The 19,883-nt window shown below is 45.7% G+C and overlaps 1 protein-coding gene across 1 annotated transcript in view; it reads right to left on the bottom strand.

Moving 5' to 3' along the window:
• The window catches only part of NGLY1 (N-glycanase 1), a 64,322-nt gene that overhangs the window by 27,648 nt on the left and 16,791 nt on the right, over window positions 1-19,883 (bottom strand). Inside the window, exons 3-5 of the mRNA XM_083188718.1 lie at window positions 17,907-18,119; window positions 9,775-9,937; window positions 1,903-2,122 (exon numbers count right to left, since the gene is read on the bottom strand). Of these exons, the coding sequence (XP_083044844.1) occupies window positions 1,903-2,122; window positions 9,775-9,937; window positions 17,907-18,119 (596 nt within the window). The remainder of the gene's footprint in view (window positions 1-1,902; window positions 2,123-9,774; window positions 9,938-17,906; window positions 18,120-19,883) is intronic.

Below are 19,883 nucleotides of genomic sequence, written 5' to 3'. Positions count from 1 at the left end.
TGGGCATTACAGTGTGTGACAATGTGTAATGGGCATTACAGTGTGTGACAATGTGTAATGGGCATTACAGTGTGTGACAATGTGTAATGGGCATTACAGTGTGTGACAATGTGTAATGGGCATTACAGTGTGTGACAATGTGTAATGGGCATTACAGTGTGTGACAATGTGTAATGGGCGGAATCCTGGTGCAGTGTGCAATTTTTAAAAAAAATAAAAAAATCCCACAGTGAACACTATAGACTACTGCCTGAATTACCTGCTGCCCATGCGGCAGGATTATGTTGAAGCTGCTAATGAACTGCTGCCCGCAAGGCAGGGATGTCCTGGTGCCTAGGCAGTATGATCAAACTGCTGTCTGTGAGGCAGGGATGCGCGGGTGCCCATGCACTGCTGGAAATTCACTGATAACACTGCTGGTGATGGGCTGCTGCCCATGAAGCAGGGATGCACTGGTGCCCATGAGCTGCTGCCAGGCAGGGATTCATGGGTGCCAATGCACTGCTGCCAATGCATTGCTGCCCGCGAGGCACACAGGCACTGCTAGTGATGCAATGCCGTCCATGTGGCAGGGATGTACGGGTGCTATGCAGTAGGATTGTGATGCTGCCTGTGAGGCAGGGATGTGGGGGTGCCCATGCATTGATGCTCATGAGGCAGGGATGCATGGGTGTCTATGCACTGCTGGTGATGCTCTACTACTACCCCTGCAACAGTATAACACTGCTGGTGAGGCAGGGATCTGTACTGTTGCACACAAGCCAGGGGCGCGCTGGTGCTTATGCAGCAGGACTGTACTGCTGTCTGTCTGTGAAGCAGAGATCCGGGGGTGCCCATGTGTTGCTGCCCACAAGGCACGGATGTGCTGCTGGTGACTCAATGCTGCCCCTGAGGCAGGGATGCACAGGTGCTCATGGGCTGCACCGGTGCCTGTGTACTGATACACTGTTGTTGATACAGTACTACCCCTGCGGCAGGAAAAACTCATATTGAACATATACTGTGTCAACTATTGTCATGTCGACCTACTAACCCTCAATGTTAGCCAATAATGGTCGACCTAAAGTCTGGATCCTGGGGATGAAGTCCCGAATTGGAGACTGATAGCCAAGACAGTGGGGTTGTCATTCCAAGTTTATGCTTGAAGCTAAGGCCTAAAGCCCTACATCCATCTTATGTAAAGGACACTAGAAAAGCAAAATAATTATAGGAGGGCTTAGTGTTTATCAGTCTAAAGCCCCATACACGATAGTCAATCCGCAACAACACCAATATCAGCGGTAATGGGGACCCGGTGGGGTACCAGCATCGGCAATCGCATTTACACTTGCCAATGCTGGCGGGGAGGGAGTGACGTGGGGAGCAGGGATTTTCTCAACAAAATCCTCCCTTGTCTGTCCATGTTTAGACGAGGGAGGGGGTCGTTAACGATGTGTGATAGCGTACAACATTAACAGCAAGTGTGTACACACCAGAGGATATTGTAAAAGATATCGCTCAGAAGCCCCTTTCTAAGCAATATCTTTTACAATATCCTCTAGTGCAGGGGTCCTCAAAACTACTTTGCTCTGCGACCCCATCAGGCAGTAAAAATAATTACGGGGTCCCAGCAAGTTACTGCAGAAGGTCATCACATCACATGTGTAGACAACACATGGCACATACATGGCAGCATTGTGGAGGCGCAAAATGATGTGAGGAGTCTAAAATAGATAATTCAACAGATTATGCAGACTCCTTGAATCAATGACAGCTTAGAAAAGTCATCAGCCTGATGGTCAGCAACATGGAGTCGCGACCCCATGCTGAGAAGGTCAGGACCCACAGTTTCAGAACCACTGCTCTAGTGTGTATGGGGCTTAAGATATGCCGAAGCCATAAAGCAGAAATTGTAGAACTCACCTTGGGAATCTGTTGATGCACTGACAATTTTTACAGTAATGATTCTCCACCCGGTTTGCCCCCCACCGCAGATCATCTGCAGAAGGAGCAAGAGATTCTTTAGCTTCAGTCTGATTTCCACATTGGCTACAAGGAAGACAGTTCACCCAATGGAAGAAGTCCTCTTTAAACCAACGTAACAGCTCTAATGTCAAGAAATCATCTTCATTCACAGTGGTTTCTGTAAAGGTGACAACAGCAGTTAAAATGTTAAAACATGACACTGTAAATGCCTTTCCCCTGCAACAGTACAAAGATGTAAATATTCTTCCACCAGCATTTAATAACAAAACAGCAAAGATGGGGAGACAAACAAATGCATCTTTCTGAAATTACAGTATGTTCCTTCCAAATCTTTATGTTCATTTACATCAGACCAGACTAATAAGAACACATAAAAAATAATATTTCTCTTGTTTAATAACCAACTTTATTTGGAAAATCAAATAAGTACATACTTAGAAACTGAATTGCAACTTTCATAAGCATCAGGTTAGTTTTATAATAGCTACACAGTGTACACCTAAAGAGATTATTATATTGCAGACAACTGCAGATAATGCTGTATTAAAGGCATATTAAACAGAGGGCAGTATTCAATGAAAATATTCTCCATGTTTGGAGATTCTCCGCCACGGCACTTTAGATAGTATTCAATGTGACTGATACTCGCCTCCCCTCGCGGTGAGTATCAGCCAATCCGGCGTATGAGGTGACGCCGCAGGGAGCCTGAGGACGGCGGCAGGCAGGGAGATGGAAGTCTCCCTGCCTGCCCCAGAACGTAAGTGGGGGGGAGGTGGGCTCCCCGGGAGCCAGGCAGCACAGGCTGCCCCCCCCCCCGGGAGAACCAACAGGGGGCCGGGTATTCACTGCACCCGATCGTGCATATGTAATGATCGGGTGCAGTGAATATATGAATATCTAATGAGCGGCTCGGCTCCCGGGCCCCTGCTGGCTGCTCTGTGTAAAAAAAAAATATATATATTTTTTTATTAAATATAAATAAATAAATAAATAAAAAGAATATATAGTGTACAAGAAAATATAATACAGAAGGTAAGTCAGAGTAATTTGCAGCCACTGTCCTAGTCTCTTGGTTTGCAGATTTCAGTCACAAAAAAAATAAAAAATAATTTGGGTATTTCATGTTTTCTTGCATTAGTTGGGGGTTATTCTAATCAACATGCTCCCTTGCCCGTTCGCACAGGAGAGTGATGGTTTGGAACTGTGCATGAGCATACACATGTATGCACATGTGCAGCCGCTTGGTGTGAGCAGACGCGTCAAATGGCTTATTCTCCGGCCTAGCAGTGCGGGTGGGAGGCAGCGGGCCATCATCGCGCCCATGGGAAAGCCCACCGTTTCGCCCGTGACGCGGGTGCGGGCAGCTGAGGTTAGCTGCCCGCCCGCTTCATGCACAGGGCACTCGCAGATCTAAGACACCAGAGAGGTGCTAACACTTTAGAAATCGTTCGGTATTCGGCAACCATCAAATGATTTCACCCCCACACGCAAGGCTGTGAATGGATATTTATGATAAACATCCATTCACATGTGTGCGGGGAAATCAGCTTGCGGTGGTAGTAAGTCAGACTTCTTCAGCTCCCCACTAACAGCCACTGTCTAAATCATTCATGCATCTCCAGAAGACCGCCCATAAGTCAGTGGTTCCCAAACGGTGTGCCGTCGCACCCTGGGGTGCCTCAGGACCCCTTCAAGGATGCCCTGGGTTGGTGGCACAGAACCAATTATAATTATTTATGATAAATGTAATAGACAAAACCAGTTCTTGTGGCTGTCAATCAGAACATATGTGGACAAACAGAAGCAAATCCTATCCCTCACCACATAACTGACCCTAAAGATCACATATAAATACAGTTTACTTAATTTAAAAAAAAAATAGTTCCTGAATTTCTCACTAAAAAACATTTGCTGTAGAAGTGGCGTGAACATTTTTGGAATTCTATGGGGTGCCGAAAATCCAAAAAGTTAGAGAACCACTGCCATAAGTGCTAGACCACTTAATTCAGCCCTGACTGTATGAGTGACATTGTTACTGTACATATAGTTTAACTAAAAGAGGATTTTGGGTACTTACCGATAAATCCATTTCTCTGAATCAGCAGGTGACACTGGAACTCACATTGGGTTTAGAGCTGGAACAGCTGGGAGCTAGGCACTACTAATTTGATTAGGGAAGGCTACTCCTCCCCTCTAAGCCCCATCAGCCCCCAGTTAGGAAATTGTCCTACTAGAGGAGATGGTAATAGTAAATCGTTCATTGAGACAACAACATTCATCAAATCATACTATAAAAGTAACCGAACTTGCACGAAAGAACACAAAAGGCAGGAAAAACTCCAGAGCTGGGAGGGTGTCCAGTGTCACCTGCTGATTCAGAGAAATGGATTTATCGGTAAGTACCCAAAATCCTCTTTTCTCTATCATGCAGCAGGTGACACTGGAACTCACATTGGGGAGGTTCCAAAGACCATGCCCCGGGTGGGAGAGCTCTGTGGATCCTGCAACACCAGACGACCAAAAGTCGTAGATGAAGAGGCAAACGTATCAAACTGGTAAAAGCGAACAAACGTGTTCACTGACGACCACGTGGCCGCCCTACAGAGCTGAGAAGCCGTGGCTCCCCTCTGAGCGGCCCAGGATGTACTCACCGATCTCGTGGAATGTGCCTTCACCGTAGAAGGCGGCGACTTCCCTGCCTGCACATATGCCTGTGCAATGGTCAGACGTATCCACCTGGCCAAAGTCTGTTTCGACGCCGGCCATCCTCTGCGGAAAGCGTCATATAAAACAAAAAGACAATCAGACTTTCTGATAGATGAAGTCCTTGCCACGTAAATCCTCAGCGCCCGAACAACATCCAATGTAGACTGAGAAGAAGAAGAATCACTCCGAAAGGCAGGAACCACGATAGGCTGATTCACGTGGTATTTTGACACCACCTTTGGAAGATAAGACGGATGTGTATGCAACTCCGCTCTATCCTCATGGAATATAAGATACGGAGCCTTACAAGATAAAGCGCTCAGCTCAGACACTCGGCGGGCTGAAGCTAGAGCCAGTAGTAGAACTTTCTTCCAAACGAGGAACTTTAAGGTACCTCCTCTAAAGGCTCAAAAGTCCTGGACTAAAGGAAAGAAAGGACCAAGGCTAAGTTCCAAGGAGGTGTCGGTGGGACAAACGGAGGCTGGACCCGTACAACTCCTTGAAGGAAAGTCTGGATCTCAGGAATGAGTGCTACCTTCCTCTGAAAAAGAATGGATAGCGCCGAGATCTGCACCTTCAGAGATCCCAAACGCAGACCAGCGTCCAAGCCCCTCTGGAGGAACAACAACATCCTGGACAACTTAAAAGTTCTGAAAGGCCAACCCTGAGATCTGCACCAGTCCGCATAGGCACGCCAGATGCGATGATAGTGAGCCGCCGAGGATGGCTTACGAGCCCTCAACATAGTCGGAATGACTGAACTTGGAATTCCCTTCGCCCTTAACACTTCGGTCTCAAGAGCCACGCCGTCAAATGGAGGGACGACAACTTCTGATAGTGGAACGGACCCTGTTGAAGAAGGTCGTGCCGCTGGGGAAGAGGAAATGGTTCGTCCGCCAGAAGCTGCTGAATGTCGGAGAACCAACTTCTGCGCGGCCAACATGGGGCAATGAGAATTGCCTGGACGGATTCTCTTTTCAACCTCTTTAGAACCTGACCCAGAAGTGGAAGAGGAGGAAACAGGTACACGAACCTGAATGTCCACGGCATTGCTAGGGCGTCTGTCCCTATGGCGTAAGGATCTCTTGTCCTTGCCACATATCTTGGAAGCTGATGGTTTTTTCGGGATGCCATCAGATCCACCTCGGGAGTCCCCCAACGATCCGTGAGCTCCCGAAACACCTCGGGATGTAGAGTCCACTCTCCTGGATGGAGATCCTCTCTGCTGAGAAAGTCTACCTCCACGTTCTCTACTCCCGAATGAACACGGCAGTAAGAATCACCTGCCTGCTTTCTGCCCATTGCAGAATCTTGGATACCTCTGCCATGGCCATCCTGCTTCTCATGCCCCCCTGTCGGTTCACATAGGCAACCGCTGTGGCGTTGTCTGCTTGAATCTTTATTGGTCTTCCCTGAAGATAATCCTGTGCTGCTAGCAAGGCGTTGTAAATTGCCCTTAGCTCCAACACGTTGATGGATAACTGACTCTCTCTGAAGTCCCATCTCCCCTGCAGACGAAGACCGAGCACCACTGCTCCCCAACCCCTCAGACTTGCGTCTGAGGTTAGGAGAATCCAGTCCCAGATGGCAAATCTTTGCCCCTGTCTGAGGTGCTCTGAGTGAAGCCACCAGAGTAAGGCCTGACGAGCCCGGGCTGAAAGCCGAACCAGTCTGTGTAGAGACAGATGCGACCCCGCTCCCTTCCTTAGGAGATCCAGCTGGAAAGGTCTGGAATGGAACCTTCCCCACGTTACCGCTGGGAAGGAAGCCACCATCTTTCCCAAGAGCTGAACACACAAGTGAAGCTGAACTCGACGCGGTTGCAGAACCCTGCGGGTCATCGCTGTTATGGAACTGATCTTGTCCTCTGGTAGGAACACTCTCTGAACCGAAGTGTCCAACCAGAGTCCCAAAAAAAGAATCCTCTTGGAAGGAGTCAGAGTGGACTTCTTGAAATTTAGGAACCAACCCAGGCTGACGAGGGTCCGAACCATCAGATGCGCGTGTTCCTCCAGTAATTCCACCGACGACGCCTTGATGAGCAGATCGTCCAGATATGGAATTATGGTCACCCCCTGATGTCGTAGAGAGGCGATAATGACTGACAGAGTCTTTGTGAAAACTCTGGGAGCCGATGATAACCCAAAAGGCAGGGCCCTGAATTGAAAGTGATCCTTCCCTATGGCAAACCTTAGGTAAGCCTGGTGAGGCTTCCAAATGGGAACATGAAGGTAGGCATCCTTGATGTCCAATGATAGCATGAACTCGTTCGGTTCCAAGGATGCAATGACAGAGTGAATCGACTCCATCTTGAAAGGTTGGTATGATACCAATAGATTCAGGGACTTGAGATTTAGGATGGGTCTGACTGACCAGTCTGGCTTGGGCACTGCAAAAAGATTGAGTAGTACCCCCTGCCTCTCTGTGTCGACGGAACCGGGATGATAACCTGAGACTTCAGCAAGATATCTATCGCCCCCTGAAGAGCCGACCTCTTGTCCTGAGACACGGGAAGAGCCGTGGTGAAGAAACGTGTGGGGGGAGGAAGGTCGAACTGGATTCGATAACCGTCCGAAATGAGCCTGCGAACCCAAGGGTCCTCCGAAAGGGAGAACCACTGGGTTCTGAAGTCCAACAGGCGAGCTCCCACCACCGGATCCCCCACAAAAGCTGGCAAACCGTCATGCCACCGGCTTCTGAGGTGGCTTAGACTCCTGTGGTCGAGCGTTGGATTGAGGGCGGGCTCTAGCCCGAGAGCCTCTGGAGGCCTGAAATCCACGTCCTCTACCACGAAAGGACTGCTGCGGACGAAAGGACTGAAAAAAAGGTGGTCCTGTATAGTGACACCATGCAGGTGGAGCTGTTGAGGGAAGGAATGCTGACTTCCCCCCAGTGGCCTGCGAAATCCACTTATCAAGCTCCGGTCCAAACAGGATGTCTCCTGCGAACGGAAGCCCTTCTACTGCTCTCTTGGACTCGGCATCTGCCTGCCAAGAACGCAGCCACAATGCTCTCCTTGCGGAAATGGCGTTGGCCGAAATACGAGCAGATATAAGCGAAATATCCTTCGCCGCGTCACCCAAAAAGGCTGCAGACTCCTTTATGTGCTCTGCTAATTGACCAATCTCATCCCGAGACATACCTGAATCCAAACCCTCTAGGATCATTTCTGCCCATCTAGCATTTGCCTTGTTTACCCAGGCCGATACTATGGCAGGTCTAAGCTGGGCACCCGCCGCCGTGTAAATGGTCTTTAGGGTGGCCTCTAGCTTGCGGTCCGATGGATCCTTCAAAGAAGAAGCTCCCGGAACCGGCAATGTCGTCTTCTTGGATAACCTGGACACAGACGCGTCCACTGGAGGCGGAGTCTCCCACTTGCCTAAAGCAGCTGGATCAAAGGGATATAACGATGGAAAACGTCTAGGCATCTGAAAACGCTTATCCGGGTTCCTCCAGGCTGCTAAAAGTTGATCCTGGTTTGGACAAGGAAAAACAATAGCAGACCTCTTTGTCAGACCAAACAGGTCCAATTCCTGCGGTTGAGGAGCAGGGTCCTCAGGTAAATTAAGAACCTGCTTCACTGCAATAAGGGCCTCAACGCCCCCAGGGGTAGGCTCCGGTTCAACAGGATCATCCTGCACCTCCTCCCACTCTCCTTCCTCCATTTCTTTAAACGGAGGCTCCTCGTCAGAATCATCCGACTGAAACGCAGCCTGTAAAGGCCGCTTCTGGCTAACAGAAGCCTGTTTGTGGGTCCTATTCATTGAAGAAGCTAAGGACTCCACAGACTTAGCCAGGGTTGAGGCCCACGCTGGTTCAGCCCTGCGTGACTCTGCCAATTCCGCCGATAATTTGGACATATTCCCTGCTAGCAGGGAAGCCCAGTTAGGAGCAGTGGGCTCGTCTATCAAAGACCCCGTAGGGGAGGCAGAACAGACCTGACAAAGCGTTGGTTTTCCATCTGCAGAGTATTGAGCAAATTTGATGTTACAAGAAGTGCAAATGAATGCCTTCTTGGAAGCCTTGGTGCCTAACCTGCCCGTCATGCTCCCCGCGCAAGTCCGGTCCACACAACCTCTTGCGTCCTCCACACACACACACACACACACACACACACACACACCACACTAAAGACACCAGGGGCTGCGGGACCTGGAGGGAAACAAGCTTCGACACCCCAGAATTCACCCCTAAATATCTACCCACAAGGGGTTAACCGGAGTCGCTGGCTGCAGTAGTCCTATGGAATAGGAAAAGAGCAGCCTTTTACACATAGCAACAATTGTCTGTGTGTGTGTGTGTGTGTGTAGCGCATAGCAAATGGCCGCGCCGTGCCCGCCTCAGGCTTAAAGCCTAAACATTACATCACCCCCTCCCCAGCAGCGTCTGTAACAGCGCCGCAGCGCGCACCTCTCACTCGCGCCCAGCGCTCCGCTGACGCCCGCTCCACTCCCGCACACCCCTGCCCCTACAAACACTAGGACAGGGGAACCAGAGCAGGAGAGCCGGCAGAGAACAGCGCTGCAGCGGCGGCGCGAATTCCAAGATGGCGGCGCCGCGATGCTGCACGTGAAAACGGCAGCAGTTAGGAGGGGGACAAAAAAGCATAGTACTTACCCTGAGGCTGCTACCGCTTGAGTGGCTGGCAGACCCTTTGTAGCATAGGGCTGGCAGGAGCACAAAACGTCTGGGCAGGCACCTTTAGAGAGGCCCTGACGACAACCTGGTTCAGAACCAGGGGCGCAGGAGACCCGGACCCAAGCTTTTAAAATAAGCAGGGAAGGGCTCTGTATTCACAGTGTAGATAGTAGAAAAACGAACAACCTGCAGGAGCAGGTAGAATGGTGACCAGCTCCCTGAGCACAATTTTCTAACTGGGGGCTGATGGGGCTTAGAGGGGAGGAGTAGCCTTCCCTAATCAAATTAGTAGTGCCTAGCTCCCAGCTGTCCCAGCTCTAAACCCAATGTAAGTTCCAGTGTCACCTGCTGCATGATAGAGAAATAACAATAAATAACACAAACTAATACTTTTAAACCACAAAAGTTGTCACAGATCTGAACTATGCTTAATTTGAATCGATGTCTGTGTATTAGAACAATTACCAGAGTCAATGCTTTTGGCCTGCAGCAGCTTTTCTTGTGCTTTTTCCTTCAGTTCCGATACAGGGATGTGTTTGAGTGCTCTTTGCTGAAGAGCTGGCAGCTCGTACATTAGAACATGCTGAAAGTTGGACTGCAAGGTCTTGAAAAATGTGATTTCAGATGCCTAAAAAAAAAAAAAAAAAAAAAAAAAAACAGAACTGATCATTATTTTTTACAAAATGTCAGGGATCCCTAAATTTGTCACCATGTAATAAATGTCACTACTGACACTGTAGGTAATCATATCAGCTTGTGCAGTGACACAAATAAACAAATACAGGTGTTACATTGTGCTGCCTGTCAATACTCCTTTCTCCAAAATGCACTTTCCATGGGCTGCTTTTTACCTGCTTCCACATGAGTAGAAGTGACTTCCATTAAAGTCAGAGATTATTTGTTCTGGCAGACTTGTTGTATCCATCAAGGTCACGCTCTTATTTAGCTGCATGAGGTCTGTAGCAGTGGTGAGTGTAGCTCTGCACTTATGTAACCAGTTATTAAATATCAGGTGGGTAGGCATACTGGAATATCCACTGGCCATTAACATGTTATCTTAAGTGGGATTTAAAATACTTAGGGGGGTATTCAATGTGCTCCGAAAAAAACTATTTTACGTTTAACAATATGTTTTCGTTTATTTCGCATCAAGAATCCTTTTTCGCTATTTTTTTTTTCGAGGTATTCAAAGGTTTTTTTTCCGGAGACAGCAAGAAGTGAAAAAAGTGAAAAAAAGTGAAATGTATCGAAAAATGGGCGTGACTTTTTCGCTAAGCGAAACCTGTCTCTGGCACTTGGGAATCAACTGCAATGGCATCAAGGCAGACATCAAACTGCAAAGGGCTGTTTGCGGAGGCAGCAGGAGACGTAAGGACCTGCAAGGGGAAACATTAATGGGAACATAGAGAGCTGGTCAGTAGTGGCCCTGTTATAGACAGACATGGCACCGAGTTACACCTGGCACACAGCGCATGCGCCCTTGGTTTGTTTTGGGTTTAAACTAGGGAATGGGTCTTCAACCTGTGGCCCTCCATCAGGAGTGTCACAGATTAAAGACCAGTGGTGCAGGGGCACATGAATCAGCTACTTACCATTTCCCCACAGCAGCTGAGAACTGGGGCCTGTCTCTGGCACTTGGGAATCAACTGCAATGGCATCAATGCTGGGAAGTGAATTGTAATAAAACAACTAATATTTCACACAAATAACAAAAAAACAAAATAAGGGCAAACAATCCTACATATATTTTATTCTGGAGATCAAACGAGCCATTACTTAACAAAATACAGAGTTGAATCTATGAATTCGTCACCCGTGACATGGTGAAAGGAAAATTGAGAAGAAGAGCATACACGCGGAAACATTCATATCGGTATCATATCATTGAATATGTCTGAGTGAAAAGTCGAAAAAAAGCTATAAAAAAAAGTGAAAAAGTGGAAATATCGCTACCGAATCAAACGAAAATGCATCGTGAAAAAAAACATTTCACATACTCGAAAAATGACTAGATTGAATAGCTGAGGACTCTCCGATGTGAAAAAGTGAAAAAAAACACGTGAAAAAAACCATTTCGATAACGATTGAATACCCCCCATAGGGTCACTAAATTAAAAACGCAAATAAAAGGCACCTGGCGAGATATACTGTAACATACATGTTATATCTTTAGGTTATTTTTTTAATTTGATTTTTTAATTTTTTTTTTTACAATATACTGAGGCTATAGAAAGATCTAACGCTCGTAGGATTTTAACATATAAATAACTACTTGAAGTTGTATAAAATGCTTAAATATTATCCCCCCCCCAAAAAAAAAAACCTTGGTAAAGCTAGTTCTATTTATTAAACCTTTGAGTGCCAACATTGCTGTGAGAGATCCGCAATCTGGTACAATTGCCAGCATCACTCACAGCGATTGTTCATTTATTATAAATAAATCCAGCTAAGTAAATTAATTGTAGTTAAATAGTGCACCCAAAAATAGAACAGTCGCTGAGAGCGACACTGGTATTTTAGCAGATATTTTAAAGATCTCTCGCAGCAATGTTGGCTCTCAAAGGGTTAAAGGACTGGGGCAGAGTTGTACAAAAGACCATGCGATTATTTGACGTTGGTGGGAAGGGCCATAACTTTGGACAAACATGATATTTAACTATTATTCATTTCAGTTTTGAGTAGTAATGATTGCATAGTGCACTTGCATATATTTTTCTATGTGTAGTGCTATAAATATCAGCATGGTAGCGCCTCACATTACAAGCAGTTAGGATGTGCAGGCTAGAGCCTCTTCCCCTATAACAGGATTTTGGTATTCACCGTTAAATCCATTTCTCCAAATTTACAGGAGACACTGGAATGTAGACTTTACAGTGGGTACATAATTGTAGTAACTGGGAGCTGGCCCTTTAAATAATTTGAGTAGTGTCAACAACTCCTCCTTTATACCCCTCCCCAACTCAGTCTTAGTAAACCGCGCCAAGAAGAGTTGGAAATTCAAAAGAGAAGGAGCAAAGAGACACATAAACTTAACACAAACAGGACAATGACATGGAAACTGAACAATCATAAAACCGTAGAAAAAAAACCCATCACCCAGGCAGGAAGAACAGTGTCCCCTGCGGATTCGGAGAAATGGATTTAACGGGAAGTCCCAAAATCCTGTTCTCTCTTTCATTAAGCAGGGAACATTGGAATGTAGACTTTAAAGTGGGGATGTCCCAGAGCTCCCAAGTGTCTGTTTAGGTGCAGGCCATCCAGGACAAAAGCAATCATACCGGACAAACAAGGACATCCATTTTCCACAAAGAAGCAGTCCTATCCACAAAGAACCTAAGCACTGGGACCACATCTAGGGACCTAGATGCAGAATAAAATGCTACCACCAGAGGTTGGATTTAAGTGGAAAACAGTCCACATGCTCTGTCCATGTGGAAGATAAAATAAGGAGTGTGACTCGATAAAGCGCCTAACTCCAACACTCGCCTGGCAGAACTTAGGGCAAGGAGTAACACCACCTTCTAAGACAAGTATTTGAGCTCCACCAATTCCAACAGCTCAAGAACAGATGACTGCAGAAAGGAAAGAACAAGATCCAAATCCCTTGGAGCCATGGATGGAACAAACAGAGGATGCAACCAGACCACCGCTTGGAAAAACATCTGAACATCTGGCATAAGAGCTATTTTCTTTTGAAGGAAAATGGACAATACCAAAACTTGTACCTTCCAAGAACCAAGCCGCAGGCCTGTCAGAAGGCCAGCCTGAAGAAACAGCAGACGGTGAAAAGCCTTGAACCTCAGAGGAGCTACTCTCCTACTTTCAAACCAAGATATGACAGCCTTCCAGGTGCCGTGATAATGTTTTAAGGTAACCTCCTTTTGGGCATTGAGCATGGTCAGAATGACAGCTAGGGGAATCCACCTGCCTCTCAAGGGGGCCCCTCTCAACAACCATGCCATTAAATGTAGACACTTTAAGTCTGGAAATATGAATGGGCCTTGCTTTAGACGATCCTCCCACAGAATGTGTTACAGATCTGTTATGTATACTGTCCTATATATTTTGTATGTTTATTTCAGGCACTATATACACTTTTGTTTAACTTCCGGGGATCGGATGAGTGGTCCCTCCCATTGTAGGTGGGTGTAGCCTTCAATGGGGATAAAAGGAGATCCCAGACAGTGGGAAAATAACCTTGAAAAATAAATTTTCATGTCGAAATGAGTTGGTGTTGGAACGTGTCATCATCTCTTGTTGTTTCTAGATCCTCACACAGAGGAAGAGGCCATGGCTGGTTTATTTGATGCCTCTGAAGGTCCGAATACCAAGCTCGACAGGGCCAATCTGGAGCCACCAACAGAACCTTGACACATTCTCTCTTTATGAGCCGCAGAAGGCGATGAATCAAAAGGAAAAGGAGGGAACAGGTTGACAAAATGGTAATTTCAAGGAATCACTACAGTGTCGACCACCGCCGCTGCTGAAGCTCTTGTCCATGAACAATATTTTGGTAGCTGATGATTCCGGTGAGATGCCATCAGATCCACTTGTGGAAGGCTCCACTGTTGTGGTAAAGAAAAAGTTGGGACCCCGACCACTGAGCTAACAGGTCCAGCTGAAATAGTCTGGAGTGAAATAGGGCATACGGCATTGCCTCAAAGGCTTCCACCATATGACCAAGGAGTCTAATACATAGAAGCACTGATACCTTCCTGTGCATCAAAATCAGACTGACCATGCCCTGGAGAGCTGATACTTTGTCCTGAGGGAGAAAACCCTGTTGCTTCTGAGTATCCATAATCATGCCCAGGAACAAAAACAAAAGCATGTGTGTCAGTTGTAAATGTGACTTGGGAAGGGTCAGAATCCACCTATGTCTGTTGAGGAGACTCCTTGTGACCTTTATGTTCCGTGTCAGCTGATTCTGTGAACGAGTATTTAACAGTAGGTCGTTGAGGTAGGGAATCACTGTGATGCCCTGTCACCTGAGAATAATCTTCATGTCTCCCATAACCTTTGGAAAGATCATGGGGGCCACTTAAATGCAGTAGCCGGAATTGGTAATGAAGAACTCTCAGAGCGAATCTGATGAGGCTGCTACATGGAAATATGTTGGTATGCATCCAAGGATACAAAAAACTCGTCCTGCTCCACACCTGCAATCCTGGAGCAAAGAAATTCAAAATTTTGAATTTGAACTCTCTCAATTATGGGTTGAAATCCTTCAAATTGAGAATGGTCAGTACTAAACCATCTGGTTTTGGTACCATGAAAAGGCTGACGTAATACATCTGTTTCTTCTTATTTGTGAGTACCAGAAATCAATATTCCTGCCAGAAGCAGTTTCAGAACACGCTTGCCGTCTGAAACTCTCAAACCCGTAGAAAAAAAAAAAGTTAGGTAAAGGAAAATAAAAATCCAGCTTGTTCCGGTGAACGATTAGATCTCGTACGCACACATCCTGGCATGATTGTGTCCAAATAGCTCGAAACACCCGCAGACAGGTTCCCACCCTGGTATCCCCAAGGGGAGAGAGAAAACTGTGTCATAAATTGGGCTTTGGGGTGGACTTAGGGTCCAGTTGTGAATCTGTTGCCATAGCTTGACCCCTGCAACAGAATCCACGAGAATGTGCTGAAATACCTCTGGAACAACCTCCCCCCCCCCCCCTAGGACCATATGGACCAACCTTAAAAAGGAGTGCCTAGGGGTTGGAGCAGAAGGAGGAAGAAAAATAAGTCTACCCCACTTTTCCCCAGTTCCTTGGGATATCTTCTTATAAATTTCCTCTCCAAAAAAGTACTGTTCCAGAAACGGTAACGCCTCTACAGCTTTGTTGGATTTAGCATCTTCCATTGTCTGAGCCAAAGACCCCTGTGGGCAGAAATGGCCAATGCCGAGGATCTGAAATCCAGATTACATACATCTTTAGAAGCCTCCCGTAAGTATGCCGCTGACTCTTGTATATGTTCAGCAAGGTAAGCAAGCTCTTCAACTGGTTTACCGGCCTGGAGACCTTCTACCAAATGAGATGTCCAAGCCTCAACAGCCTTATTCACCCGGCAACCAAACGTAGCTGGATGCAGAGTCACTCCATTTGCCATATAAATGGATTTCAAAGTACTTTCAAGCTTTCTGTCAGCAACCTCCTTCAAAGAGGTGGCTCCTGGTACAGGAAGTACCATCCGCTTAGATAAGCAAGATACAGAAGAGTCAACTGAAGAGGGTCTTCCCAAAATGTTCTGCTATCAGAAGCAAAACGATAAAATGCCAGAAAAGAACGTGTCATCTGAAATCTCTTGTCAGGATGCTGTCAGGCAGATTTAAGTATATGAACGTATTTTTTTTAAAATATATTTTATTTATTCAAAGAGAAAGCAATGATAGGTAGACAACATCATACAAGAATAGTGATATAATAAAATAACATTGACATGTCTCTGCATTTTTCTTTGGCATTAAATAATAAAGAGAACAAACAGGAGTAGAGGAGAAAATGGAGGGGGAAGAAAAGTAGGGGACAAAGACGGGTCCAGATTTTGTATAGAAATGGAGTGATATTAAATGCAGCATAAGTTAATGGGAAGAACAAGGACGACTCCGGAGGAAGAGCCCAGGGGCTGTATAACTAACAAGTATGTAAGTATAAAAGCAAGTCATCTATTTAAGGTGGCAATGGGTGGTACATTGTTAGCAGCCAAGCGCCCCAAATCAGTTAAGTATCTAATTAAATTCCTCTGAATTCTGGAATACCACAGTTTTGGACTGTTTGGCCTGGCTCTAACTCTCCAACTTTTTGTACTTGGCGCACAGCAGAATCAAAGCCTCAATACCCAGAGGGTCGGATTCCTGCTCTGCTGAAGCCTGTAGGTCCCCTCTGCGGGCTTCTGCACGCCCCCAAGATAGACTTCAGCTGGCGGGCCTGCTCACATTAGTGACATCAGCGGGCCCGCCCCGCCGCATTTAAAGTGCCCCTTTTCCACCAGCACCCTGCCCTCCTGAGATGCTGGAGGGAACACTAAACTTACTTTTCTGAGCGGAGGCTGGAGAAATCAATCGATGGTGAGTGACCATCAGAAATCATTCGATGGTGAGCTACCATCGAAAAGATTTCTCACATTGTAGTGCGAGGACTCGCCTGGCAGGGGGGTGGCAGAACAGCATTAACCTGCTTGCTAGGCAGTGAATATATGCATTATTCTATGAAGATGCCTCTGTTCCAGGGATTGGAAAGCACATAAATATAGGTAGAACAAGATATGCAGAAACCTTAGCTGCTGTCTGAAAAAGATCAAAGACAATTTAAGAAAACCTAGAGTATTGCACTTTGTAAATTATTTTGTCCTATTCAGGGATAGTGAAGTTCTAAATAAATCAGATTTCACTCCAAATGCAAGAAAAATGCACAAAGATGTAACACTTTCTAGAGCTTGTACATTTAATGGACATTCTGAAGCCAAGCACAGGTTACTGCTCTCAGTTATCAGCCATTAAACTACAGAAAAATGTAATGTCCAGTATTTGGCCAGTTTGGTATTATCCAACAATTTCACATAACCACATTGCAAATTAGGCTTTTTGTGGACCTCACTATCTATTGGTCATATACAATATTGAAAACGGATTGTCTGTTCTTATTACACTATATGTGAACTGGCAGCAAAGGCAGGAGGATTTATATTCTAGTTTGTTACCAGATTAAAAAAAGCTCAATGTGTTCTTGGTAAGATAACTTTGTTGGATGATAAAGCTTAATGCTTAAAGGGGCCTACGCACGTAGCGATAAAGGGGCCTACGCACGTAGCGATAAAGGGGCCTACGCACGTAGCGATAAAGGGGCCTACGCACGTAGCGATAAAGGGGCCTACACACGTAGCGATAAAGGGGCCTACACACGTAGCGATAAAGGGGCCTACACACGTAGCGATAAAGGGGCCTACACACGTAGCGATAAAGGGGCCTACACACGTAGCGATAAAAGGGGCCTACACACGTAGTGATCTAGAGCTCTCATGTTGAATCTCCCATGCTAAATCTCTGGCACAAATCTATGTGGCGGGCCTTCCCGGACAGCAGGTTTGCATGCGATAATATTGCATTTGGTCCTTTTGGATGGTATATAATCGCAAGCAAACCAAGCCAAGCCAAACAGGCTCAGAAGCAATCCAAGAGGATGTGCACAGGATCACTGTCAGTCCCCAGCAATTTGGATTATTTTCCTGTGATTGGTTGCCACAATCACAGGAAAATAACTTCAACTACAAGGAAAATCGCCAAGTACATGGGGGCATTAATGGGCAGATGTATTATGCTTCAAAAAGTGATAAAGAGAGAGTGAAAAACAACCAGACAATCAGCTCCTACCTGTCATACTACAGGCTGGGTTTGAAAAATGACAGATAGGAGCTGATTGGCTGGTTGTTTATCAATCTCACTTTATCACTTTTTGAAGCTTGCTGCATCTGGCCCTAAGAGAGAAACTTCATATTGCCCAAGCTTTACACTAATTATTGCACGTAATTAGTAAGTAACTTTAAACCGGATATAGTGCATACAGTTTGTTAGGTCAGTATACATCAAAGTAAAGTCCATACCAAAAAATTGGAAGTTGCTGGTTGCCGGACATCTGATGCCGGCTGCGGTCTGCTTGCCAGGCTCGGATTAGGTGCCACCTGTGTGCCTAATGTATCTGGTTCTGGTGCATTTGACTCATTAAGCTGTTTGTTTCTCTCTGAAGCAAGACGGTCTCTAACTTTCTGCAGCTTCTCGACCGATGCCTTCTTAGGAAACACAAGATGGGTCTCTCCCTTTAGAATAAACATATGTAGATCATTATAAGTTAGCGGTTAGTAACAAGGTTAGTGAAAGCTGTTCCTGTTTAATAGTAAGAATCACCACTAAAGAATGTAAACTCTTACAAGCAGGGTCCTCTCTCCTCGTGTGCTTTTTCTTCTCATAGATTAACCCCTTACCACGTTCAATGACAGATAACCCTAGGTCTCCATCACCCTAAAAATTACTCCAGTGTCCTGTCCCCTGATGCAATGCCTTTATTTACCATTTCCTTGTCCTAAATTGCCTTGTACTGATATGCTGCCTATACACTAGGGCGATATTGCAAGCAATCCTTTGATTTTGACCACATCTGGGCAATAAATTGAAGTATTGTATGAACATCGAATGGGTCCCGACACAATGCGCGGGCCGAATGTCACGTCGATAGATATTATGTACTGCACATAATATTAATCGAATTGCAAAAGTGATCACATGTGGTTTGCTAGCTGCTGCAGAACCCTTGTGGTGCCGGATAAATGCAGTAACATGTTAACAAAAAATTGGCTTGCAATGAAACAGTTTAGAAGGTTCTAGAAGGACCTTTACTGGTACAAACATCTTGGAAGAGTTCATCAATTGGGGGCTCCCACTCACTTGAATGAAGCCATACATGGTTTAATATCTCATCTTCTAGGAGGTTGTCAATGCATCTTGTAATATTTTAATAATGTATGAATTTTCAATCTTATACATTCAATTATTATAATACAATGACATTCAAGTATTTGCCATTTTGGTGATGGCTTTCTTATTCCAGAATAGGTTGGAGGCATAATATTACATCTAGTGTATATCTGTACGTGTGATATATATCTGTACTGCCACTGTTTTGCCTGTTCCCACCCTGGCTGTTGCACAGCAATCCAAATCGAATTCCTAGTATACGCAAGTATACCTGGCCAATGAAGCGGATTTTGATTATCTACCATATACATTGTTTCCTTCAAGGATTTTATAGGAGGATTTCCCACATGGTAAATAAATATATTAGATAAGCCATCTTGATTTATATAAAACAGTATAAACAACATATAGATTTGGAATACTTAATGTAGGTGTCTAATTGCAGTGCTACACTCTGACCCTTATTCTGGTTCGCTTGCAAAGGCAAATTCCTTCTCAAATGGACAAAACCATGTGCACTGCAGATTGGTAGATGAAACATGTGCAGAGAGATTTAGATTTGGGTGAGGTATTTTGTTTCTGTGCAGGTAAAATACTGACTGCTTTATTTTTACACTGCACTACACAATTAAAACACCACCCAAATCTGATTTATTATTTATTAACAGTTTCTTATATAGCACACACACATTCTGCAGCACTTTACACAGTATAGTTGATCATTCACATCAGTCCCTGCTCCAGTGGAGCTTACAATCTACACCAGGGGTGGCCAACTGGTCCGAGGTAAAGAGCCGGAAAATATCGGCAATCAAGCCAAAGAGCGCGCGGCAAAAGGGGTGTGGTCAGGGGCGTGGTCATATGACACAAGGGGGAGTGGCTACAGGACAAAACTTTATGCCCCCAGTGTCAGATATGCCCCCCACAGTGCTAGGTATGCCCACAGTGCTACACATATATGCCCCACATATATGCCCCCACAGTGCTAGTTATGCGCCCAGTGCCATATATACCCCCACAATGCCACACATATGCCCCCACAGTGCTAGTTATGTGCCCAGTGCCAGGTATGTCCCCCCAATGCCACACATATGCCCCCACAGTGCTAG

Source organism: Crinia signifera, chromosome 5 (genome assembly GCF_055691185.1).
Source record: "Crinia signifera chromosome 5, ASM5569118v1, whole genome shotgun sequence".
Lineage (NCBI taxonomy): Eukaryota > Metazoa > Chordata > Amphibia > Anura > Myobatrachidae > Crinia > Crinia signifera.
The sequence above is the reverse complement of the archived record's forward strand: the minus strand, read 5'-3'. Positions and strand labels throughout refer to the sequence as shown.